Here is a 26,296-nt window from a genome sequence, read left to right as displayed (position 1 = left end):
TTCTATGAAGCTGTCATCCTCTACACTTCGTTTTTGAAAACTTGTCATGAGACTTGTAATATATGAAACAAGGTCCCAGTTATTCTGTATCGTTCACAGTGGCTTGCTGTGAACAATTTTCATTTGAACTACATTTTACAGAAGAAATGTAAAAACTGTGGAATTTATGTTACGTGCACACCCATGCAGTGAGTGACAAAGAATGTTTTAATTGAATACATTCACAAACAAATCTATCTTCCACTTTTTAAAAGTCTTATTACAGTTTTTCTCCATTGGTTAGGTTGAGTTTTTGTCTGCTGAGAAATGCCAGACTTATTGGCATCACTTGCAGCTTTGTTAAGTTTTGTATAGTTAGACGTGTTTTCTCACACCAAACAAGATAAATATCTAGTATCTTAACACATCTTTTTTTCACACATTTTTTATTTTGTACAATATTAGTTTCTTTTACTGACCATCTCATGTCAAACACATTCCTAATCTTCATTTTATACATTTTATTAATTGTCTTCCATTTGCTAAATTATGTTTTTTCTGGTTTCAGCCATATTTTTGTTATCTGCTTAAGTGCTGCTGTTCTTATTCCCAGTGCACTAAATCATTCTTGTTATGCATTCTTGCGTCCCCCATAACAAGTAGCTGGTTGTGGTATTATCTAACCACCGAATCACAAAATAAACAAAAAAGAAGAAGAGTGCACATGTTTATTTAGCTAGCAACTAGAATGAATCAGATTGGTATCTGGCCTACAAAAACCTAATGGAAGATATTTACCTTATCTTTGAATTTGAGATTTCCTAGTTTAAACCAACAAAAGAACCTAAAGAAAATGTCATTTTAAGTAAGACTTCCTGCACAGGAGCTAGGCTGCATTACAGTGGGCAACTTCACTGGGGCCCAAATAAAGTGTTTCTGTCCCAGAGCAGGTTAATCCTACCATGCATGGGAGGTTAGTTTTGTTTTCTCCAACTCTAGTTCTCAATATATCAAATGAAATATTGCTGCCAAAAATAAACAAACAATTGCTGTTAGAAAATGATATGATTTAAAACACAGTTTAATCAACAAACTAATCACTAGGTGTTTACAAGCAATCAACCATTTCCCACCTCAGACTAAACTCTAATCTGGTTTGCACACCATATTTGATATGTTCTGTCTGCAGGTGTTTGCTGACACAGCTGAGAAAATAAACATCTGTTTTTTAATTGTGTGCACCACTGACGTGAAACACACACCAACACACACACTCACAAGGGGTGCTGTAATTTGTCAATGACAAGTACATTGCAAAAGCATTCACCTTTGCAAAATAATTCTTGTACTGGTGAAAACACCAGAGACAATTATGGAAATAAGTCCCGAACATTGTTTGACCTCCCTGAGGAAGTCTGATGCATTTAAAGGTCTACTGTATAATATTTAGGAGGATCTATTGGAAAAGAAATAGAATAATAGATTATGTTTTAATTACCTGAAAATCCTGAATTATACAGGCCAATTAAAGTGTTAGAGTCATTTTGGTTTTCTAAAGCCTCCCCCTTTTTCTGCTAATAATAGGTCTCCCATGAACTAAAAAACATCTGTCAACCAAAAAGATACTTGTCTTGGGTCTTCTTCTTTCTTTTTTCTTTACCCTATTTAATGGTGAATGGTTTAAAAGGTGAAACATACATGTTTAATAAAAATACATATAAAGAGATAATACGTAATCATATAAAGTACTAAGTATCCTTATGAAGTGCTCAGAGATAATAGTATCAGTAATAAGTCCGATCTACAACGTAAGTGTTCAGAAATCGAAGTTTCGGAGGAGAACCTGAAGGCAGCATGATGGCCAGTGACGTCAATATTTTATTGTGGGAGCGCATGCAGCTAGTTTAGCACAGACGGCTAAAGTAAGACCGAGGGCCGGGGCCAAATGCCTTCTGGTGCTACCCAGTGGCACCCAGCCATCATCATAATGTGAAGTGCATGACTTAAACTCACACCTTATAGATGAAGCATTGATTCTGGTTTGTGTTTGAAGACAAAGACACGTTTGCAATGTAAATGTAAATGTGTTGTACACATAGACATATAGGCCATACAATACAGCTGAGGGCCAGAAATTAGACATCTCCAAGGGTTGCACAGATGCTCAGGGTGGAGGCTACTGCTGACAGAGTGTGAACACATCATGCTGCCTTCAGGCCCTGAGTAGATAATCCAGGCATGGTAAAATTGATATTTCAACAACATGACACTACCAGAATGTCACAAACTAAAATGTGTGAAACTGCTTATGTGCCTCTGAAGCCAAAAGTTGTTTAATCCTTTAGTCCAAAAAGGCGAGATGGGAATTGTAAATTTGAAATACATACATGCTTTAATATTGCCCCGAAGTTTATTCCACGACTTTCAGAAAAATCCGCCACAGTGAAAGAGACTTGTAAAAATGAACACCGTATTGATCATTTATGAGTTAACTACTATCCTCAACCCGCAGAATAACTACACAACAACAAGTGCATGTGAGAATAGCGAGGCCTGGAACTGCAAATGTGGGTAGGGGCTGCTATCTAATCAACACCCTCAGATATGGATAGCACCCCCGAGGAGAAGAGAGTGAAATGCAATCAAAGAATTACTCACAAACAACCACATCAGGTTTTTTTGCATAACACTGAGCAACCTTGGTATGGCTGCTAGTCATGCAAATTCAGACGTGTGTCTTTAATTTTTAGTGATGCTCTCATGAAAAGGTCAACAGTCCATTTTGGAAAGTCTTGCTGTGAGTTTGTTAATAGAAGTTTAACATGAGACCCTTTGTGTGTGCCTTGCTGGTACAACTGCATATTCTTCACTTTACTTTATCCCATATAGAAATGCAAATAACAAAAAATACATTTTAAAAAGTTGCCAAAACCACATAAATGTTGCAGGAATAAAGAGCAACCATTAGAACTCAGGGCGGTCTCAATAGCTGCAGTTATCATGGAGAAACAGCGGAGAATGGACATAGCTGTGTGAGGCCACAATTAAGTGATGGGTCTATAAACAGGGACAGTCTATGGGCATCAGTGCAGCAGCAAAGCTGAAGCACAATGCCTGTTTGTTACCCGTTTGGCAACACATGAAGTGGCCAAGAGAAAGTGGAAGCCAGCCGCTCCCTCACAGATGTCCAGCACTCTGGGGTAGAGACAGGGTGGCCATTATCATTCCTCTTGGGGACAATGGCTGGTGATAAGAGGGCTTGGTGGATAGGTGTGAGACATCAACTAATGATCAGAAAGGCGTTACTTCCGGACCACCTCGCCCACTGAGCGACTGCTGCTCTTCAGAGATTTCCGTGCCATAGCGCCTCCAATGGACGGCGCAGACGAGCCCATAGACGCGAGCATCAAGAGGCTCCGCGCGGCGTGCGTACCGGCAGCCGTGCGTAGCGGAGCAGGCGCCAACTGCGGCCCTGCGACCCACGCACCGCCCTTGATCGCGCGCTGTGAGAACGACTTCGCGCAACTCGACTTCCGATAAGCGCGCGACACTCGTCCCCTGCGACCCCGTCCTGCCCTCAAGCCCCGGCGCGCAATCAGCGGAAAAAGGACCGGAGGCAGGAAACCCAGCGCGACGATGTTTCCACACCCCCACCCCGCACTGCATGGCGACACTTCCACATTAGTCCATGGATGGGCTCGGGTGCCCACTGGGGCCCCGTGGCGCACCCAGCCATTAGCGCCACTTCGTGCACGCCCACCCGACGCCCCTGGCGCGATCGTTCCGCACTCCGCGTCAGCGCTGCCCTGTCCGCTCCAAACCTCCAGCTGCCATCCCGCGTCCACAATCCACATCCATTGACGCCTCCTGGCCTCCATGCTGCCTTCCAGGTTCTCAGGTCGCCCGCAAACACCACACCCTCGCCTTCTGCGCCAACACCTTACGTTGTAATGCATCCGCCCGCACGGACTTAATTGCCACCCCTGATCACTTACATCCTATCTTGTAGCCCCACCTGTCATCAGGCCTAGCTCTAGTACTTCTTAATACCTGCCCATCTTCGACGCCCCCCTCACTTCTCCCCTCCCTCTCTTACCTCTGCCATCACCCCCTCCTCCCTTATTAAGACATGTACTGTTCTACACTTCTTAAAAGCCCCCGCCATGTCCGACTTCCGCAGCCCCCCCCCAACATCCGCCGTAAGAAAAAGAAAGAACGCCCCAAGACCAAACGACCGTACATACTCTTTTCGGTCTGACCAGCACTGTTTCATTCCTACGTTCTCACCGGGACCCTCCCTACTCTATTAGCAGAACAAACCGGGGGACCGGACCTCCCTGGTGCACAAACCAAGAACATGACTCTAAAACCAATCTCTACATCTGGCCTGCTATACACCAATCTCCAGATCTTTCCCAGGTATTAAAACATAATGCGTAATCTACTTCTAGCTTTCTTTCTCCAAGCTACAAGTTCCTACCTCAAATACTTCCGGATATCACCGTTGATACGTTCTAAATGCGCAGTCAGACCGCTCTCCTCCCGAGGCGGAGGTCAAACAACGGACTGTTCCGGGAAAACTGTATTTCAGTACACTGTCTCCTGGTGTTTTTCAACCCATACCCAGTACAGAGAATATGTTTGCAAAGGTGAATGCCTTTTTGCACACTGTACTTGCTACAATTTGACAGAAATTAAGACGGCACCACCCGCGAGGTATGACAAGCCCGCTGCTGTGGAAGTGTGTGTGTTGGTGTGTGGTTTCACCCGTCAGTGGTTGCGACAGGCGACAATTAAAACCAGACTGTTTATTTCCCTCAGCTGTGTTCAGCAAGGTAGGAGCAAACACCTGCAGACAGAAATATCAGCAATACTGCGTGCTGCAACACACAGATTAGAGTTTAGTCTGAAGGTCGGGGGAAAAGCTGGGATGGTGATTTGTTGGCCCGGCGGCGACCGCCGGCCCGCGGCACCGCCGGGCCCACCCCCGCCTCCCGCCCCCGCGCCGCGAACAAAAGCGCCCACCACCACCGCCCCCACCCCCGCGCACCCCCACCCACCGCCCACAACAACACCACACCCAACAGCACAACCCCCGCCCCGCGCCGCCACCACACACACGCCCCCCCCCCCACACCCCCGCCCAACGCCAACCAACCCCACGCTCACGGGCTCACAGAACCCAAAAAAAAAAAAAAAAAAAAAAAAAAAAAAAAAAAAAACACACCACCCACCCAAACAAAGAAACAACAAACAATCAAGAAAACCACAAACGAACAACAAACCACCAACACAGAACACACAAACACACAAAAAACACAAAACAAAACACACCACACACACAGAAAAACAACACACAACACCCACACAACAAACCACACACAAAAAGAAAAACACCACCCCAAAACAAACAAACACAACCAAAACAACACAACAAACAAAAAACAAAAAAAAAAAAAAAAAAACACACAACAACAAAAAGACAACCACAACAAACAGGACGACAAAAACACAAAGCAACACACACACCCAAAAAAAAAAAAAAAGAACAAGACAAAAAAAAAAAAAAAAAAAAAAAAAAAAGAAAACCAAAAAAAAAAAACACAAAACAAAAACAAAAAATAAAACACGCAAACAAAAAAAGAAAAGAAAAACCAAAAATATATGAATTAGTTTAGATGGGAAACTGAGAGATGAGATATAATATCTATAAAAAAAAATATAAAGACAACATCAATTTAAAACACTAGAGAAATTGTTTGTTAAATTTTTGGCAGCAAAAAAAAAAACCACAAAAATTAATAAAATTTGTATATCTGAGAACTAGAGTTGGAGAAAACAAAACGTAACCTCCCATGCATGGTAGAATGCTACACCCGCCGCTGGCGCGCGCACAATTAAAAAGAGGGGGAGACAAAGAAACAAACTATTAAATAAACTGAAGAGAAGAGCACAAGAGAGAATGAAGTTGCCATTATTAGAATGAACACAATAAAAATATAATGATAGGACTTACAATATTATAAATATATTAAATATAGGTTCTTTTGTTGGTTTAACACTAGGAAACAATCTCAAATTAAATAGATAAGGTAAACTATCTTCCATTAGGTTTTTGTTAGGCCAGATACCATCTGATTCATTCTAGTTGGCTAGCTAAATAAACATGTGCACTCTTTCTTCTTTTTGTTTATTTTGTTGATTCGGTGGTTACGATAATACCACGAACCAGCTACTTGCTTATGGGGGACGCAAGATGCAATGAACAAGGACATGCATTAGTGCACTGGGAATAAGAACGAGCAGCACTTAAAGCAGAATAACAAAATCATGGCTGAAACCAGAAAAATACATATTTAGCCAAATGGGAAGACAATTTAATAAACTGTTATAAAGGAAAGATTAGAATGTTTTGACATGAAGAGTTGGTCAGTAAAAGAATCTAATATTTTACACAATAAAAATGTGTGAAAAAAAGATGTGTTAAGATTATAGCATATTTACCTTTTTCTTTAACTATATGTTGTTGGTTGTTGCTTGTTTGCTAATTATTTTGAACGTTATGGGATTGTGGGGGGGGGTGGGCGGTGGTGGGAGGGATGTACAGTAGAGTTGGTAGCATTATAAAATGTTGGTTCTTCGTCACCATGGCTTCTCTTTCTTTTTCGAAAAGTAACGACTCTAAGGGGTCACATTTCAATCCAATAGGCTACATACGTGCTTAAAGCAAAAAAAGGGGAAAAAAGACGCGCTGGAACGGGTCTCACGAAACGTCCCGACAGTCCCCTGAACGCAGCAAGCTGCAAAACTTGCAGGAAGCGGTGATGAAGAGGATAGCAGAGCGGGCGGCCGGGAACCGACGGCCATCTTGACTACCGTCGTAACCGACACTCATCTTTGGATTTTTATTTTTCTTGTTTCACAACAATTCGCCTGACTGACGAGGGAAGAAGAAGTTGTTTTTTTACTTTCGCCGCGGTTTGACCTCGAAGTCGGATGGGTTCCGAGGGTGATACACAATTTGCATCCGCTGGCGGCTGGTCCTCGGACTATTTTGTCGGTGGAGGCAGCTAAAGGTTAATAAGCGGGATTTATATCCCGTTGTGTTTTGTCTGTCTGTTAGACAGGTTTTTTTTTTTTTTTTTTTTTTTAGTCGGCGGTTTGGAAACGCTGATAGTTATCGGTTGTTTCCAGACGTTCACGGTTGAAATGAAAACGTTATCGGTGCTGTGCGGGGCTGTGCGGTGCGGTGCGGGGCTGAGGGATGAATGCTCAATAACCTGCTCAGGGATGGTCAGCTCCGCAGCCGCAGCGGATGGATGTCCCGCCGGTAGCAAGTGCACCCTGCGATACCTGCATCAATTTCAACCGCAAATCACACATTATATCCCAACTACACTTATTATGTTTGCGGGGTATTTTTTTTATCTTTAAAGCGTAAGTTAAATTCCCGAAGTAGGGTACTTTGGAGATAATATCAAGGCCACGAAACGACCCCCTTCTGTCATCTGCATTCAGTCTATTTTTGGGTCCTTGTCTCTTCTGGTCGCTTCCTTACAGTCTGATTTAAGATTGAACATATTTCTCACCTTATGCAGAGTTTGTAACATTTTGTTTGAACTCTTCCAGTGTCCGGTACTCCCTGTTCTCATCTTGGTTTTAAATATATTAGAGCACATTTGAATTAAAGCGAGTGATGCTATGTTTCTTCACCCCCCTCTCTTTTATATATATGTATATACAGATGAAGTGTTATTAAACCACGCAGGTTAATTCTTCCATCAGTAGGCCTAATGCTTGTTTTGGCACCGTTGTGGTCGCACCAGGATGGAGCTTGGTTGGCTACGCATTGCAGATCCTCTTCACAAGCCCCTGTTTTGTCGGAGGATTTAAAAATTAATGTGCTGTGATCACAGGTTTAAGTAAAAAAAAAAAGCCCTCTCCTAGGTCCGGGCCTGTCTTTTTTTTATGAGCAGAGAACTGAAAGTGTAACAGCACTCTTCATGTGCAATGTCACCCATGGACACCATCACCCACTGAGGAGAGACCTGCCTTTATTTGCTGCAGGGCGGTCCACCTCCCTCCTCGCAGCTCACTGCTCCTACATTAACACCCTCACTGCTCGGATTTATACACTGTGTTTTAATGTCGAACTCAAATCCACTGACGCCCCAGTGTGAGCTTCATGTTTCAGGGTGTGTAAAGGCAGGTGCATGTTAGTCACTGGCCATATCAACATGCCCGGGCAGCCGCCAACGCTGGAGGCCAGTTGTGTGTGTGTGTGTGTGTGTGTGTGTTGTTTTCTTTTAATGTCACACCCGTTTTATGCTCTATGAAGAAACTAATGACACTGGAAGGGGATATAGACACCCATAAAAGTCTTCACGGAGGCTTCTAACAGCCGTATTTTTTCCTGTTGCCATGTCAAGCAGCTGAGAACGCACAGCGGCGGGAGGCTACCGTTTGTAAAGCAGTAACTTCATTTCTTTTTTCATCAATCAAAAGGGAAATGCCTGCAGCGGTTAGTCCTGGGCAGTGTGTGCATCTGGCTTTCTTTTTAACGTTATAGCCGAGTGTGTGTGTGTGTGTGTGTATGTGTGTGTCGTGCACCTGCTGCCTTTTCCTGCCCTTATCAGCAGAGGAGGCCGCCTGTGAAATCACCATCTTGGTGAGGGCTTATCTTTTATTAACCAAAGGTCACTTGCGTATGTTGTGCACCACCTCTTGTCACCTGCAGTCCTGCGTTGTGTTTTAATGGCTTGCTGTTGTTTCTTATTTTTATTACCAGCCATCTGCAGCAGATGAGGAAGCAAATACTTTTTTTTTTTTTTTTGTTCCCTTAAGTTGTTTTCATTCCTCAACCCTCTAGTTTAGATGTCTACAGATGATTTGCTTTTATGGCTACAGAAGCGGTGTGAGAAAGAGCTTCAGCACATTCAGGTGAATTTAACAGCACTGGCACTGGATGTTGTGTTCCTCGGCTGTTCGCCCACACACACGTTAACCACCGACGACATGGTTATAACACACCTTGAGAGATTTGCTGAAAAAATATGTTTTTGATACACATCAAAATTCTGACCTAAACTACGTGATTCATTACACTGGCAGCAGGGAATGTGAGTGTGTAAAACTCAGATCATCTGAGGCAGGCCTGTTGGCTTCAAAGCATCCTAGGCTTTTAACTCGTTCGTGTTGTCCACCGCTGCTGATACTTTTTGGAGTTTCTCGTCTCGTCCGTTTTCAAGGTCTCATTCGTGTAATATGTTTACTTTTCTGTTCCCATGAGCAGCTGCTGCAGGGTGTCTTCATGTTGGAGAGTCAAACATTAGGTCTGCTGAGAGGCATGAGCGTCCTCTGTGCACACACAGCCAGACAAAGGAAGAGCTGGCTGCTGGGAAGTTTCTTGGCTCATTCATCATCGAATTAAGTAATTCTAGTTGAGCAAATTGGATGCCCCTGCTTTGTGTGGTGCTGAGTTAACATATGCGCTCTCCTCACATGGCTGTAAAGAAGTACATATTACAGGTTGGATGTGTTCTCTGCCCCAGTCCTCCTCGTCTTACAGTCACTGGAGAAGCCTAATATTGATCCACTGAAAATTGCACGTCAGGTACGCTTAGAGCAATGCATCGGGTCAATATTTTTCTTTTATATATAATTATAATATAGTCTAATTTATTGGTCCGTGATGAGGCACACCTTTGAGATTCCTCCCGGATCTCAACCTCATTAAAACTTTCTCTTTATTTTGTGTTTGTGTAAATAAATAAAACAGAATAAAAAATAAATTTCCTTCATATGCACAAAAAAATAGCTCCAGAGCATCTTTTGTGTTTTTACTTAAAGAGATTGAATAATTCTGAATCTTCAAAACATCCATCAGTACATTTTTTGTTTTTTTATCAACTAATTTATTAATAATTTCAGCTGGAGTCTAAATTTGCATTCATCACGCTTATTTACATTTACAGCCTCACTTTATTAATAACATAATTGATAGCGGCCTTGAAGAAACCCTTACTGGTAAAAACCTTTTGCCCTTGCTTATGTAATTCAATCATCCCAGATAGGTCTATTGATTACAGGTTCGCAGAAACCAAAACGTAGGATGATCACCATCAGGGACCTTGTTGACCCCCGGGGAAATAAATATGTTCACATTTCCTATTTGTTGGAGACACTTAGACACACAGAGACACATTTTAAACCCTTGAGCTGCCAACAATCTGCGTGACGCATGTCATCTTACTATGTTATGGCAAACAGAGAACTATGTGGATGCACTCAGATGACAATGGCCGCATTGTTTGCCTCTCCCATGCAACTCTGTTGTAGGCCATCGTCCAGCGTCAGTTTACAGACTCGTTTTTCATCGGGAACAACATTAAATATCAACAGGCTGATGTGACGACATCGGGAAAGCAGCGAAGCAGTTTCACATGTTTTACTTTGAGCATGTCGTGGCTTTATCAGCTGGTAGAACGAAAGAGAAAATGTCAGCTGCCATCAGTCCTTCACTCCCTGTGGTTTTTGATTGATAGGACCTATTTCATCTGATGTTCAGTGATCTGCTCCACGTATTCCACGGTGTCTTGTCGCTACACGATTCATGGCTTCAGCTCATCAGTCATTGGATACAGATGCAACTAAAAAGGACTCAGAGAGCGCATACCTTTGCTGATATTGCATATTCACAAAAATGTGCTGCTTTAATTCTGATTGGCTGATGGATTGCATTTTGAAGAACACTTCAAGTCTGCGTAGGGATATTAGGGCAGATGGCATCGACATTTGCAGGAATGTTCAGAGTTAATTTGTGTACTTTAATAAAATTTGACTGCAGTTTCACAATGTCTTCAAGAGTTATGGTTATCAGATATGCCATGCCCACAAGATATTGGCTGTCAATTATAGAAAAATGAAATATCAAAAAGCAAATGTATAAACTTTGTCAGTCTCAATCGAATATGTATAAAATGGATGAAGATTTGTTGGAGGAATATATGAGAGAAAACTCTAAAATCGTGAGAAAACTGTTCAGGCAGAAATAGGTGAGACCAACACTGGCACACATCGATTGGTGTTGCATGGTGGCGCTCTCCACAGTCCAGCCTAACTACTCGCTCTTTGGGTCGTGGCCTACATTTGCACACATTTTCATTAAAATCTGTTATGTATTTGTGGAGCTATCCTGCTGACAAACAACAGGGCCGAGATAATGAAGGAACTTTACACCGTTATTAAAGTGGGATTTAATAGTGATTACTGCTTCTGTGGGCATAAGAACCATTACCAAACATTTTACCCTGTATTGCCCTGAACAACAGTTTACTTGCCCTACACAAAGGGCCTGTTCCCACAAGTTAACGCTTCAACTTTTTCAGTATTTATTCAGAGATTTCTCAGGGGAACAAAGGGCTTTTAGGCCCAGACTTCAGGGTCAGGATCTTGACTAAGAATGTCACAATGTGGTCACTGTTCGAAGGATTGCGACTCAAGCCCTTGAAGAATGTGTATATGAGATAATCCACCGAAAGTGCTAAGTTGTTGAAGCGCTTCGATTTGGTAATTTTCCAGTTAGTGCTGCAAAGATAGGCCATGAGAATACTGGACTCACTTTGGGTCGGTGGTGACTTTCCTCTCATTGGTGCCTTTACGGGCTGAATGGAGTCAGTGAACTGTCAACAATGGGTCATTCAGTTGTGAATATTAAGTCGTGCCAGATGACTGGGGAGTTATGTTAACCACCAAGGACTTTACATTCACATGATTCTTCTTTGGTTTGTTGTTATACAATTTGAGTGCAAAGTGTAGAGCAAAACGTAATATTCAGAAATGAAAACCCCAAGGCGAGAAAGTGTCAGAATATCCAGGGATTTAATGAATTTATCCTCATATTGTGTAATGACATAGCTTAGTAAAAAGATCAGCTCAAACAAGTTTAGTCAGTTACATGATTTTATAAAAGCAGCATCTTGGGTAGATGAAGATAATATAACAATAAACCAAAAGATGTAATAGCAAAAATAACCTTTTTCTTCATTAAAATGTTAATATTGAAATTGAGTGCCTAAACTCTGAAAGTAATAGCCAGTGGTGCACATCTTATTGCGTTATTTTTTTTCTGAAGACTGTAATAAAAAATAGATCTTAGGTTTTAATTCAACCCATGTCTGCAGTTAATCTGGCTCTGGAGGTCTCCTGAGCCCCGTAACTTCTAGGAGAGAAATTGGCAGAGCGATTCACATTTGGGCGCGTCGCATTAAGATTCAGGCTCCATGGGAAACGGGTAACCAGAGAGCACGTTACCTGCAGCAGGTCAGCTACACCCAGCGCCGAACTCGAGCCGTCTCACTCTCACTTCTCCACTCTCACTTCTCCACTCTCACTGGCTCTTTTGTGCCGTTCACACAGAGAGGTGATTGAGTTGCATTGGAGGCTCTGCGGCTCCCAACCCCCTCTTCAGAGGAGCGCCACGGTCTTGGAGGGCGTGTTCGTTCTGTTGGGTGGTTGAAACTGCGTAGAGGACAAACAAATGTTGTTGCCTGGCAGGGCAACTGAGAGGCTCTCCTGTGTGAGCGGGGTGTTTGGGGAGCGAGGGCCCCTGGGGTCTGGGTTTCCTTTAAGGGTCTTCAAGGCTGCCTAGAACAGTCCACAGTCTGTGATAGCGATGGCTTGCGTCAACAAGCCGAGGAGCTTGTAAAGCAAACAGAGAAGTGTGCCCGCTGTTTCAGACCGTGAGCAGATTGTTCATTGATTATTCTTGGTACACGGAATTACGAGAGCCACTCACCCAGCATGATTGAAGTCATTACTTGACTCAGATTTGCATGCATCTCATACCTTCACCTGTCTGGCTGCAGGTTGTGTTTGTCTCTGTTGGATATTCCCGTCTAACATCAAAAAGGCCTCAAGCTGCCTTCGAAGCTGCCAGGAAGGGGCCCTGTGGTGGTTGTTGTTGAAAGCGCTCCTGTCCACCAGGAAAATCTAGCTTCTGGCAAGCACGTAGAGTTTGAATCATAGAAATCAGTCCATTGCACTCTTATTCTCTATAATTGGTATAAGTGGTACATTTATCCTGTTCATTTGTAATTTAGTTTTGACCGTTTATGCTGTTCAGATTTTCCAAACTCCTGTTTTTCTTTTGCCGTCTCCGTGGAAACACCCCAAGGCCTGACTATCACCTGAGCACAGAAACTCCCTTCTCCTTTCTTCAGTGTACTGCTACAGCTAATGGGACAAATATGAAAAACCAACCTGGCAACAGAGAGGCTTTATTTAGTCTCTGACAATAATAAGACGGCCTGCACGCTCTGCTTGTAGACTGTGCTGCTTCTTCTGCTGCCTTTGATTGGCAGGCTTTGCTACACATGTTAATTTATTCATAATTCTGGGCAATCAAACACTTGTACTGGAGCGTAGTCTGGTACAGACAGTATTGTTAATCAAAGTTGAACACAACCACCGGCTGTTTAGTATATGATTTAAGATATGTAAACATTTATTTACACAGTTTCACACTGTTTGCAGTATGACAGTTTAGTAGTTTGTAGGTTTTTATGTACGCATTATAATATATTATAAAAATAAGGACATAACAATGTGACTCACTAAGTAATTCAATGATTACAAATAGATACTTGAATTATTTTGCACTAAGGACTTGAGTGTTGCTCAGCAGTAGCTGCCTTACAGCGGGTTGTAGTAGAGCTTCACATTTGCATGTAATCAAAGAAGATGGAGGGCTTGCAGGCTGGTGGACATCAAATGTAAAATATGAGCTAAATCGATGGCGCAGAGCTCCACATGTCACAGGCCTGACCCTGGGCTGCATCATCATCATCGTTACACAACACACCCTCAGAGGTTCCCAGGCTTTATCAGGCTCCATCTGATAATTACAGCCTGATCATCTGCTGCAGTGATGCTGCTACACTCTGTACAGCTGTGGTGCATTTCTCTGGTTCTCCCAGGGTGACCAGTAGCTGTGAACAGTCTGCTGTCATCGTGTTTGCTTTATTCCGTGGCAGTAGTCAGGGTTATGCAGTCGCTAGACACGTGCAAAGCTTTTGGCAAGCGTTGGGGAGGCAGAATTATTTTATTCCCCCTCCATGAGGAAGAGGCATCGCAGCAGTGGTGTGGAGGGAGAGTGTGTACAGGCGTCCTGTTGAATCTCAGGATTAGCAGGACCTATTGTGGCCCTCCCATTCTCGCAGGAAGTATTTCATCACGGTTAATAGGTCAAACTGTAAAGGTTAGGCTTCAATAAAAGAGCGAGCCGGCTGTGAAGGGGCTTTGTCTTTGTGTCAGTGTGAATGGTCAGTACGTCCAGCTGTTTTTTGGGGGCTCATGAAAGAAGTCAGTGATGACGTCACAAATGGTTGAATGTGTGCCTCCGCAGAAAATTAGTTAAACCTTGAAAGTTACATTTAGTACATATAGTGATATTGTTGTTGTTGTTGTTCCCATATGAGAGAGACTCTACAGAAAGTATTTCTGTGCAGAGAGAGGTGAGGCCAAGTGAGCCTTTACTATACAAGACCATCTATTGTTTGTGAATCAGTCGCAAGACAAAGACAAAGGTTGCAGTGCTAATCACATTAGAAAACAAAAGGTTTCCTATCAAAGAGGACTTGATAGCTCATTTGTCTCACTGCAGTGTCGTCTACCACCTTAAAGTTCAGGTTGAGAGTGATTGAAGTGGGAAAGCTACAGTCGAATCAACATCTCTGTAAAACATTAACAAACTAAACTAATAAACCTCGACATACACTGGCAGCTAAATGTCATTCTGCTTTTCAAAGAGAAGCCAATCTGTCCACATTTTCTATACATGACAAAGCATAAATCATTTTAAGAATTAGTTAAAGCACTAACGGCCTCTTGGTTCACAGAGTTCACAGTGCGGAGGCAGAGACACAGAGCTGATCAGTAGACGGCTTGGCACAGCACAGCTCGGCACAGCTCGGCACGCGGTCACATCGGGTACTTTGTCCTTGTCCACCTGTGTCAGAAGTCAGCCATGTTTCAACCCTGCTCTCTCCTCTCTCCAAAAGGTTTTTCTTCCCCAGAGTATCCCTCTGTTTATCACATGGGTGTTTTAAAAGTACACTCCTGGTGTTGGTGGGACATTTTTACTCGTGCTCATTGTTAAACATAATAAAAACTTGGCAGTGGCGTGATTTTGGCCTCCTCAGTTGCTTTGTTTGATGTCGTGCACGTTGCTTGACCTTGTCGGTGAATGAAATAGACGCATCCCATTATAGGATTAAATGTCATTGGCTTTATTTGCTGCGTAACAGGATTGCGTACCAGGTACTGTGTTGCCGGGCTGTAAGTGGGTCCAGTAGCTGCCATCTGTGCACCTACAGTAACAACTTGATTTGTGTGTTGGTCTGCAGTTTCTGACACATCGTTCATTTCTGAAAGGCTTCCTGAAGGATTTTATTTTGCCTGTGTCTGCCAGATTAGGGTTTATGTGTTTGGTAGTGGATACAGTATATAGTAGGGTTCATTTGCTGTTGTATTTTTAAAATACTGTTGAAAAAACTTCATTGCGTGTTTCTAAACTCTGTTTTGTAGATGTAGTTTGATTCTGTGTCAGCATGGGATGACACAGCCTGGTTGATATCTATTATTTAGCAAGAGGCAAATACTGTTTTATATCTGTGTATTTATATCCCAACCCCCCCATCTAATATTTATATTGAGGCCAATGATTTCTCTTTGCTAGAAATAGGATGCATGTTTCTCCTTAATCCCGCTATGTATGCGTGTAGGTGCAATGACTGAAAATGTTTGTAGCCCCTTTTATTGATTTTCTTTGGTTGCTTTTTTACCCATTTCTGTTCACCTTTCTCCAGTCCGCACTCCAGCAGGAAAAGAGCCATTAAATGAAATTAATAATGTACAATCTTTATTGTTTTTCCCAATAATGGTCCAGTGTGTAACATTCAAGATCTACTGTAGAATATAATCACAGTATAATCACCTGAAAATAAGAACTACTGTGTTTTTGTTACCTTAGAATGAGTCGTTTTTATCTACAGAGGGAACAAGTCCTCTTCTGAGGAGTCTGCCATGTTTGAGTGCCTTGTTTCTAGAGTGAACAAATCAAACAAACCAAACACTTTTAGACTTTAGACTTTAGACAGGGCATTTCGCTATTTTTCCGCCATAGGCCACTGTAGTCTTTCCTACACGCGAGCGATATTCAGTTGGTTGCACTTCTAGACGCCGCTAAATCCTACACGCTGGTCCTTTACGTGTGTGTCTTTTTTTTAGCAGTTATATCCAATATAAAATGTATTTAATGGCAATTGTAACAGATTCTTCCTAACATCACAACATATCATTTTGAACTGAAAATGTGTTTAATGACATCACCCTGAGCTCTGGGAGCTGCTTGTGATGAATGTTTGTGACATTTTCTAGATGAGGCAAACATTTATGGATAGATTAGTTTATGATGAATATAATTGTTAGTTGCAGCCCTACATGGGATTAAGCAACATGTGGCACACATCTGTATTGGGCCTATTTTATTAAAAAATGATTTACATGGGACATTTTTGTCAATTCACAGTGGATAAAACACATACTTGATCAAGTTGATCAGTTTAATGTTGATTATTTGTTAAGAGTCAAGAGTTTCCTCTTCAATTATGTGCTTATATGTGAGTGAAGGACTGAGTCTGCAGGTTGTAATTGGGCCAGTAGTGAGTATGCATTAGATGAATTGGTTTTCTTAATTAAGTTGAATTAAGAAAATGGCAGTCTTCCACACTAAACATCCTCAGCGCTGCAGCAGCGAGCCCCTTTCAGTCTGCCTCAAACATTTCAAAGCCCCTCTCTTAATCTCATTCCATCCTAAATCCTAAAACCTACTCTCTTAAACTAACACCTCCCTTACAATACAGTCTCTCTCTTATCTTATAAGTAGTATATATAGTGTAGTGTAATATGTAACAATAATTCACTTTACAAGAATAATTGTGTCTGTCTCAAATGTTCTCTGTTAGGCGAGTCACAGCACAACAAATGTTCTTCCCATTCACTGCAGGCTTTCAGGGGGATGATGAAGCCATCTTGTCAAAAGGGCCTTGTTGCCAATTTCACACAATCTATGTGAGAATTTCACGCTTTGAATAAAATTGTGCTTCAGATTTCATTTCATGGGAGGTGTGTCTGAGTGGAGGGGGATTTGGTTTTTGGTGAGGCACAGCGGTGGTGCGGTTTACTTTTGAATTTGTCCTACTTCTGTCCTCATACCTGCCTGTGACAGGATGTTCTGCTCTATAGTTTGAGATATCTGCATTAAGTCTTATTGATATTGATGTGTGGTGCCATTCTCACACCATTGTTGGGTCTCTTCTGTCAGACTTTGACTTCACTGCACATTGTGGGATTGGCTGACTTTTCTGAACTGCATATTTAGTTTTACTTTGCCATCAGGTCTTTACCTGATGTGCTCGTTTACAGTGGATGAAACACTTACTGAAATAAAACTCTTTTTCAAGTTCCTCAAGACTTTCTCACAGATTTACAATGGTTTTTTTTTTTTAGATGAAGTGAAATAACATGTAACGAGTCAGGCTTCTTGGATAGGTCATATAAAAGGTTAGGATCAGGCTGACATGTTTTGCATAAACCTGCTGGAGCTTAGGGAATGTGGTTTGATGTTGTACCACTCAGTGCTGGTCCTGGTTCAGTGCACCTCAGTGCTGAGAGCCATGAGTCACAAATGTGAGGCCTGCATGTGACCTGGCGAACAGTAACTCCTGTCTCCTTAATACAAGAATGCTGCGTCGTTATTCCGCCTTGACGTTCAGTATAAAACGTACAAACCTTGAATGGAGGACATTGTTGTTCTACTGTTAAGCCGGCGGCAGAGGTAGTAACACGGCCGAATCGACGCCGTAAAACATCGTATAATCGGGGAGCCAACAGGACGGGGGGCTGACACTGTTGTGTTACATGGTTCAGTGTAAAAAAGCAAAGCCAGTTTAATTACGGCTCTTGGTTTACGGTAGTATTGCGGGATCTCTGTTTTTAAAAGGGTTTGCGATTCTGAGGGAGCTAAAGCGGATCATTGTAGTAGTCTGGCCTGGCAATCTGTCTAAAGACCTCCACTTCACTTCAGGTCAGGAGACGCTCAGCTAAGACGATTTATTGGTCTTGATCAATTCCAAATTACTGGCACACACAGCGACCCGTTCTGACTAAAGAACTGCTTGTGTAGGACAAGATTTAACCAGGGATGTAAAGTGCAACATGTGTAATAGATTACGTGAAAAAATCTTTATTTTGGCAACGTCCCTTAAACTAAAACTTTGAAATACGGTAATTATTTTTTGACTTTTGTCAGTGTAAAATAACAAGAGACCCAAAAATACTGTATGTACTCAATGCACTAAATCTACTTCCTTCTAAGACAATAATCTAATGCTGAACCCATTACATTTAATGTTTTTTATTAAGCCATAAGGTATGAGAACATCTGCTTTAGCTTGGACTCTTCTCACTGGAATGAGTTTGGTGGTTAATTGTCATTCATTTTGGTGCCCACATCATACCAATCCTGTGCAAGTAGCTTGTAATTAATTTTCATTGATCATGTAATTACAGTAAGTATGTAATTATGAGAATTACACTAAATTATGACGTAAACTAAATTACTGACTAAATTAAGACACACAACACAAGTCATTTACTTCGCTGAAATTGGATTTGGCAGACTGGCATTTAAAGTCTTCTGAAAACATCCTCATCATTTATTTAGGCTTTTGTAGATTTTCTGTTTATCTGGTTACTGTGCGAAGCTCATAATATAATTGTAGCAGAGATTGCCTTGTAGTACATCAGGCGTTTTCCTATTAGTCAGAGGATGAGTGTATGATGTTGAGGATTTCTGCAGCGTGACACGCCTGTGGATTTAATTTAACCATTCAAAACATATTCCAATTAAGTTTTAACTGTAAAGACTGCCATTAATTCTAGATGTACTGTGTAATTTGAGCATGTTATTTACGTTTTCAGACAGTTAAAAGATTGCAGACGGTATAGACAACGGTGGGAATATTACAAGCACAACATTTTCATTTGGCAGCCTCAACAATTGCTTAAATGGCACCAGCGTTTTGCAACAGAGACGCAGTAATCAATCCACTGTCTCTTTAAATGATGCTGCTTGTTGAGATGAATGTTGTGCTGAGAATGTGTCATTGTGCAACAGTAATTGGATAAACGTGGGCTGGAGGATGTGCTTCAGTTAGTAATGAAGCTGGTGATATTGAGCAAACCCTTACCTGTTTTTGCATTTTTCATCAAATAGCTCGAAATGTCAAAAAGAGTTCAGAAAACAGAAATAAAGTTTGCCACATGATATAATTACAGCACGGCGGTACTGTTGAAGAATAAAGGCCGAGACACATTTGAGTAATTACCTGTTTGTCTGACTGTGTGCAAGTATTGTGCTCGTGGACAGCCACAGAATCCAAGTGCTCTTGTAAGTTCCTACTAAAACAGCAAATAAAATGAGTTGGAAATAAATAAAATGAGTGCTGCTGGTAGAATAATAACACAATACACAGTCGGAGTCTCTCGTTTAAGAAGCTCGGTAGCGTAACTGTGTCCTGCAGTGGTATAATTAATAGGAGAACATGATCATCAACTTATACGTGTGACAACTTGTAGCATTGGTATGAAGAAATGTTCTTCCACTAATCCAAAATAACGCTCCCATATAACCACTGGCAAACGATGTGCTTTATGAATTATTAAATAGATTATTGTTAACCCCAGTTGAATTATTATATAACCAGAACAGTTTCCAACATTACGTTTGGGCCACATGCTTATTCTGCTGTGGTCGATGATTTCCTCCCGTTGATTGTTTAGGCTGCTACAGCAGTTCATCGTTAGCATGGATTAGCTTCAATACATGACCGGGCCACATTGAATTTATCACACTATTTACATTGAATGTGACCTGATGAATAAGGACAGTGGGGGTTTGATGAGGGCAGCGAGGAAGCATCCCTGAACCGAACAGATGATTTCAACAAGCTCTGGATTTCCAACGTTCTTTAGCATCAAAAAAACTAAATATTGCCTATTTTTCTTTGAGAAAAGGAAGAAGTGTGACCAAAGATTAAAAAGCAGAGATGCTTATAAACAGGTCTTGCATAAAGCAATTATGTAATGGTTACAGTCAGCAGCCCTGATTAACTTAACATGTTATTGTGTGCACAAGATACAGCCAAAAGAGTAATATATACAGCATGATGATGTTCATGTCTTGTCAGGAAATGTGCTCGGTCCGGTTACCTCTCCCAGTGTTTCTGTCCCACACAGTGCGCTGTCAGCCAGCGTTAGCATCACCTTTGCAGATCAGTTGCACAGAATCCCATCCTCTCCCGTTGCTCTGGAGTGAGCACATATTGGCTGTAAGAGAGCTGCATCTCCCCTGCGTCAACGCTGTTTTCTAAGCCAGCCCAAATATGTCAGTCACTGCAGCTTTTTCTGCAGCCGCCAGCTACAACGCAGTCCTGTCTGCAGCTGGGATGCTTCCCAGGCCAACTAGCCCACAAAGCTGTAAACTGCCCAACTCCTGCGCCACAAACGGGCCTGAAAGTCATCGGCAGAGCCTTTATCATCCCTGTGATACCCCAAAACTCATTAACTGACATGGATTGTTGTTCTGTCTGTTGTTACTGCCGCAGAAAGTGTTGTCATAATATCATCTTGAAAGAATTTGTATTCACTTTGGGTAAATCGAACAATATCATGTTAAGTACATTGTGTTCAGGGTGGATTGATGTGCAGCGGAGGGTCAAGAGCAGCTGATGTAGTTTTCCCTGAAACGGTGCACATTCTTGGTCCTCCCTGGCTCGTGGTTTAATGCTTGTAGGTGATGCCTTCATTATGTGTAGTGCTTCTAAAAATAATATTAAAAGCACCTTATTAAAAATTTACTTAAGCTGCAGTGGGAGGAAAGCTAAAAGTCAAACTTGCAATTTTATAAATCACAGATGAAATCAGATTGTTAAAAAAACAGAAGTGAATTGCTAATTAGTGCTGGTGAGAGAAAAACAAGCTGCCTATCAAGAAATCTCACCTCAGAACAAAAATGATTTTTTTTTTTTTTTTGACATTTCCTGTCTCTGTTTCTCACAGCCAATAAGCACAAACCATGGATCGAGACGACGTACCACGGGATCGTAACGGAAAACGACGACAAAGTACTCCTGGACCCCCCTCTAATTGCTTTGGACAAGGACGCTCCTCTACGCTACGCAGGTGAGAGAGGAGGTTTAATGCTGCCACTGCACTTCCTTTACTCCCTCAACGTCACTTTACTCTACTCTCATTTTACACTAAATAAAAGAAAACACACCAGTTACTCTGTACCGTCAAAGCGTTGAGATTGTGTTACAGGTGATGGATGCAGAAAGACAGCTCATGTATGAATAATTTAAATTTCATAGGCATTTCAAGGACTTTGATGTGTATGTTTCAAGACATGTAATCTCTTTGATACATGGAACTAATTATTCTTGTGAATGAAACTGAGAGCAGGTTCTCTAGTCTGAACAGAACGCTTTAGAAAGCATCATGCCATGGTTAATATATGAAGGTCCCTCGCTCCTCAGGGGGTTTTATTGTCTATAACTCTCTGTGATATATCTATTTGAGATTATACGTGCACTTATATAAATCAAATGTTCACTGACTCAGCAGTGAAGGAGGGAATGACTTTGCACTTCTCGTAGCGGGTTATGCGGCTTGATGGCATTATGCGCATTAGATTTTTATGACAAGCCTGTCATACAGATACAGCTGGCTACCATATCCTCCAGATTGGCCCCTTTTGATAATAAGATCAAAATACTCTTTCATGTTTTTTTTTTCCCCCTCCCTCCCAGTGGAGAGGCACAATTAGTGTGCTTTACGTACCAAGGCAACATTAGCTCTGGGGGTTTTTAATCACATCAGGATTGACTTTGGCTAGGATTCAAAGCACCACAGCACTGGAAATGATTTCCCACCATTTCACATCACATGAGTTGTGTGATCTTTTGTCTGCTACTCCCTTCACACTCAGCGCTCTCACTCCACTTGATATGGCCATTTTTATCTCAAGTTTCTACTCCTGATTTAGCATTTAAGGCTTTAACACCCACTTGTCGTTTAGAGGGGATGCCAAATGTTAAAAAGATACGTGAAATTAGATTGTTTTTTAGAGTTGATCGGCACATACTTTTTAAGGTGGACAACTTCAGCAAGAGGCCCATCATTTCCGAAGAGCAGGGGATTGAATAATATGTCCATTCTCTGCATAATGTTCGCCTCCTTTCACAGTAAATTAGCGCTGAATACAGAGCTCGGTCCTTCACTTCTATCGGCTGGGGCTCCCTTTTTTGATGAGCAGGGCTTTGCGAATGGACTGCGTGTCCCTGTGAACTAGCTCTCTCGAGACAGAGCAAGCAATCTGGCTTCACGTGGCAGCAGGGGTGACCGGCTCTGTCGTGCCAGCCTCCCTTCTAGCCAGTCCATCTGTGCCAACAAACAAGGTTCACTGTAAAGCTGACCCACAGGCCAAACAAGCCCAGTCACAGGTTCTCAGATCAGATCAGTGTGATTAGGTAAATATTTAGCATGAGTGTGTATGTGTATTAGAGTGATGTACTGTGGAACTGGCTCTAAGTGTGTCTTTCTGTGTGTTTGCACACGTCTGTGTGGTGAGTTCAGTGGGAACGATTGGAGCTGAAATAGTTGAAACCAAAGCCCTTCAAACTTGAAAGTGAGCTCAGTGCTCTTCCACTTCATGGATGACTGTGCTCTGAAACGAGTGAGGAACACAAAGCAGGCAGCATTCACCCACCAGATCTGGGCTATTGGATTCATGTAGGAACATTAGACGAAGAAAAGATCCTTGTTTCTGCAGCCCAGTTCCTGTAAATTGATTCTATAGCTGCCACTGGATACACAGCACATTAACCTATTAGCTAAGTAACATTCACAGATTATAATTCACATTTATGTGTAAACGACCACTGCAGGTCAAGACTGTAAAATGAATACGTAACAATCCTTGTGATGGCTGACCCGACCCGAGCTGAGAGGCCTGTGTGACAAGTGAAAAGCAGAGGAATTCCTGCAGCCCTGGTGTGAGCTGGTCATTAGTGCTGTGGTTAACACAGAGGCCCACAACTCCCACTGCATGACTGGCTCTGAACAGCAGGCTCTAATGTGAAATCCATTTCTAATTGTTTAGTAGGTGAAAACAAAATGACCAGGTCCAACCCACTGGAGGCCCTGACAGGGCTTTAAAACAAACAGCCAACCAGAAAAGGACTTAATCGCTTTATTAATGCACACTCCCAAGATCTCTTTTTATCTTATTATCAAAATGAATTAATCAATCCAGAAAATGTATGTGCGGTGTCTTAAAAAGTAAGATGAACTCTAAAACATGCTGACATTAAAAAATGAGATTTCTGTTGGTTGTAATTTGCTATTCTGTCATTCCCACTAGCTGTTTCTCCTAAAAGGATTTGCTGAGCCATTAATAAAACTGCCAAGACTTCAACACAACCGGCTTTTCATAAATGTTTTAATCCTTTCCCTTTCTTTCAACTGGCAGAAGACTTTTTGCTTATGAGAAACTGGATATGAGCTTCTCTGATGGTGATTCTGTAAGCCTATAGCAAGACTTTGTTTCCTTCCTGTCCTCTCTGTGCTTTCTCTGCAATTCTAACTTTTCTTTTAACTGATCTGGGTTTATCTTTTCTCCCTTCCCTGTAGAGAGTTTTGAGGTGACCCTAACTGAAGAAGGTGATCTCGGGCTCTTTCCTTTGCCTTGTGCTTAGATGTTACTATTAACCCACTAACACAAAAACAGCATCCACACTTTTACACAGAAACTCCCGCCATGCTCTGTAATTTCCCCATTTGATTTTCTCGACATTATGTTTTTCTCACCCTAAATTTTTTGGAGTTCCAACAGCTGGATGAAAAGTGTGATGTGGGGCTGACTGTACTTAGAAATATCTGTGCATGAGACATCCATTGCAGTTTGCAGACCCTAACAGTTTTTCAGCTGTCACCAGGAAACAGAAAGCTGCTTTAAAACAGGAGTTTTCAGTCACTTTGCTGCCATTTGTGTTCAATCCAGTCGTTTCAATTGAAAAATATGGAAGGAAAAGCCAATTTTGACACATTTAATAATAAAGTACAATCTGAAAGGACACATAGGATGATTTCACGACCTACTAATGAAAATTGGAGTGGAAATTGGCATTAGAATTGGTTTTCAAAGAGAATAAAAAGTTCTTAAAAATGTGAACATCTTAAAGGCATCATCCGTGTTCATGCTGCCTCTCTGTGACCTATCAGAACAATGCAGGTACAGTGACTCCTGTGGACTTTTCTGACATTTAAGTCTTCAAATAAAAGCTGCTGAGATTGTTAACTAATGCAAACTCTCTCTGCTACAAAGTTTCTGTTGTTGCATCTTTGCCTCAGTGGATCTGTTGAGTTAATTCTCCACCACTAATCTCTACCATTAGCATGGCTGCAGTTGTCATTTGATGTGGATGTCAAGCAAGTTGATATTTCTAACCCCAGTTCTCATCCAGTACTTTTTTTGTTTGAATATTGTTATTGTAGCGGTTACATTCTATATGATTTTATTTGGATTCATTTTGCAGTAGTTCTGGGCAAGAGGCAAAATTACACAGGAAGACTTTCTTTAATTACGAAATTTTCTGAGGTGTTGTCTGATTTGAGTTTTATTTTCTTTCACAGACATTTTTCGGGTTTTGATGACTGAATTGGTGCTGGATCACCTTAACACAATGCTATAATGCTCTATTGTAAAGAGTTTTCTTTTGTTTTTATTTCATTTATTTATGTTAAATATTGTTTCTATTATAAGAGAGGCTGTAATTTTTATTCATTACAGAGATAAACGATCTTCACTTCAGATACTGTTCTCTATGTACTTACGTTTTGGGCTTGGTTTCATGACTTTGATTTCTAATATTTTAAGTATTCCTGTGAAATGCCTGTCCACATCTTTTCGGTTTCTGCCTGCATGACTGGATGCAATGTTTTCAAGTGGCTTGGAAAAGACACTCCGTCTTCTATGATACTAAATGTCCCACACCCTCTCCCAACTCCCCCCTCCCCAAGTACTCACCCATATGACAGTGCTTTTGGGCTTCCTCCACAGCCACCACCCACCCCAATCTACAACTCCCTGGCACCCAATACCTGTGGCTGATCTTTTTTTTTTTGCGTGACTTTATGGTTTCATTGTTAATATAATTTTTTCATTTGAACACTAACATTTCACACCCGTCGTCAGTTTTTCTGAGCAAACTCTCTTTTGGCTCTTGACGTGTTCAGGTGAGATTTGCGGCTTCAGGATCCACGGGCAGAATGTCCCCTTTGAGGCAGTGGTCCTGGACAAGTCCACTGGCGAGGGGGTCATCCGGGCCAAGGACAAGCTGGACTGCGAGCTGCAGAAGGAACACACCTTCACCATCCAAGCCTACGACTGTGGAGAGGGTCCCGATGGCGCCAACATGAAGAAATCCCACAAGTGAGTCAACCTCTGCCAGTTTAGAAGTGTCTGTCCCCAGTCTGAACCCAGATCCTGTTTAGTGTGACTGCAGATAAAACAATGACAGTGCAGTCAAAGTAAAAGTGTTTTCATATATTCACATTACAGCAAATGATAATGTAATAACTACTGATTGTTTACTAAACATAAAAGTGAAACCTGCCCTCTTGTATTTATGTAGAATATTTTTTTGGTGCTTGTGGTTTGTGTGAACTCCATTGCATTTGCCTGTTTGGTTGGTTTTTGATATGAAAGCAACGACTAGCCACAGGACTGTGTGATAGTAGATATGTGTATTTTTTACCAGGAATTTAAAATGTAAACTATTATTAAGTCTTTCTGCTGATTGTGTGGACTGTCAAGGGGGTGATGTCAGAAGCGATACATATAATTATCCAAGATAATTTAGTAACTATGCTAACATGAGTCTACATCAGGACTTGAGTGAAAATGCTTAAAACAGATTTTATGAGCTTGTTTGGTTTTGGCAAAAACATTGGCTGTTTCTAGCTTGTCAAATGTGAGAATTTGATGCTTTTCTGTCATAAATTAGCATAGACTTAATATCTTTGGGTTTCACACTGTTGATCACACAGAACAAGACATTTGAAGATGTCACCATGGACTGTGGGGAATAATAACAGGACTTTTTCACTATTTTATGATATGTCTGAGAAAATAATT

General features: G+C 41.6%; 1 protein-coding gene across 4 annotated transcripts in view; it reads left to right on the top strand.

Annotated features, from left to right (window-relative positions):
• Nucleotides 1-7,037: 7,037 nt before the first annotated feature.
• The window catches only part of clstn1 (calsyntenin 1), a gene marked incomplete at its 5' end in the record, with an annotated part of 36,725 nt that continues 17,466 nt past the window's right edge, over nucleotides 7,038-26,296 (top strand). For 2 of the 4 annotated variants that reach the window (XM_035656697.1, XM_035656695.1), the window contains 4 exon segments: nucleotides 7,038-7,055; nucleotides 21,160-21,282; nucleotides 23,791-23,820; nucleotides 25,396-25,591. In XM_035656697.1, coding sequence (XP_035512590.1) covers nucleotides 7,038-7,055; nucleotides 21,160-21,282; nucleotides 23,791-23,820; nucleotides 25,396-25,591 — 367 coding nt within the window. 4 annotated transcript variants of the gene reach the window in all.

Source organism: Morone saxatilis, unplaced genomic scaffold (assembly GCF_004916995.1).
Source record: "Morone saxatilis isolate NCDOM2014 unplaced genomic scaffold, NCSU_SB_2.0 Contig15, whole genome shotgun sequence".
NCBI lineage: Eukaryota > Metazoa > Chordata > Actinopteri > Moronidae > Morone > Morone saxatilis.
The sequence above is the reverse complement of the archived record's forward strand: the minus strand, read 5'-3'. Positions and strand labels throughout refer to the sequence as shown.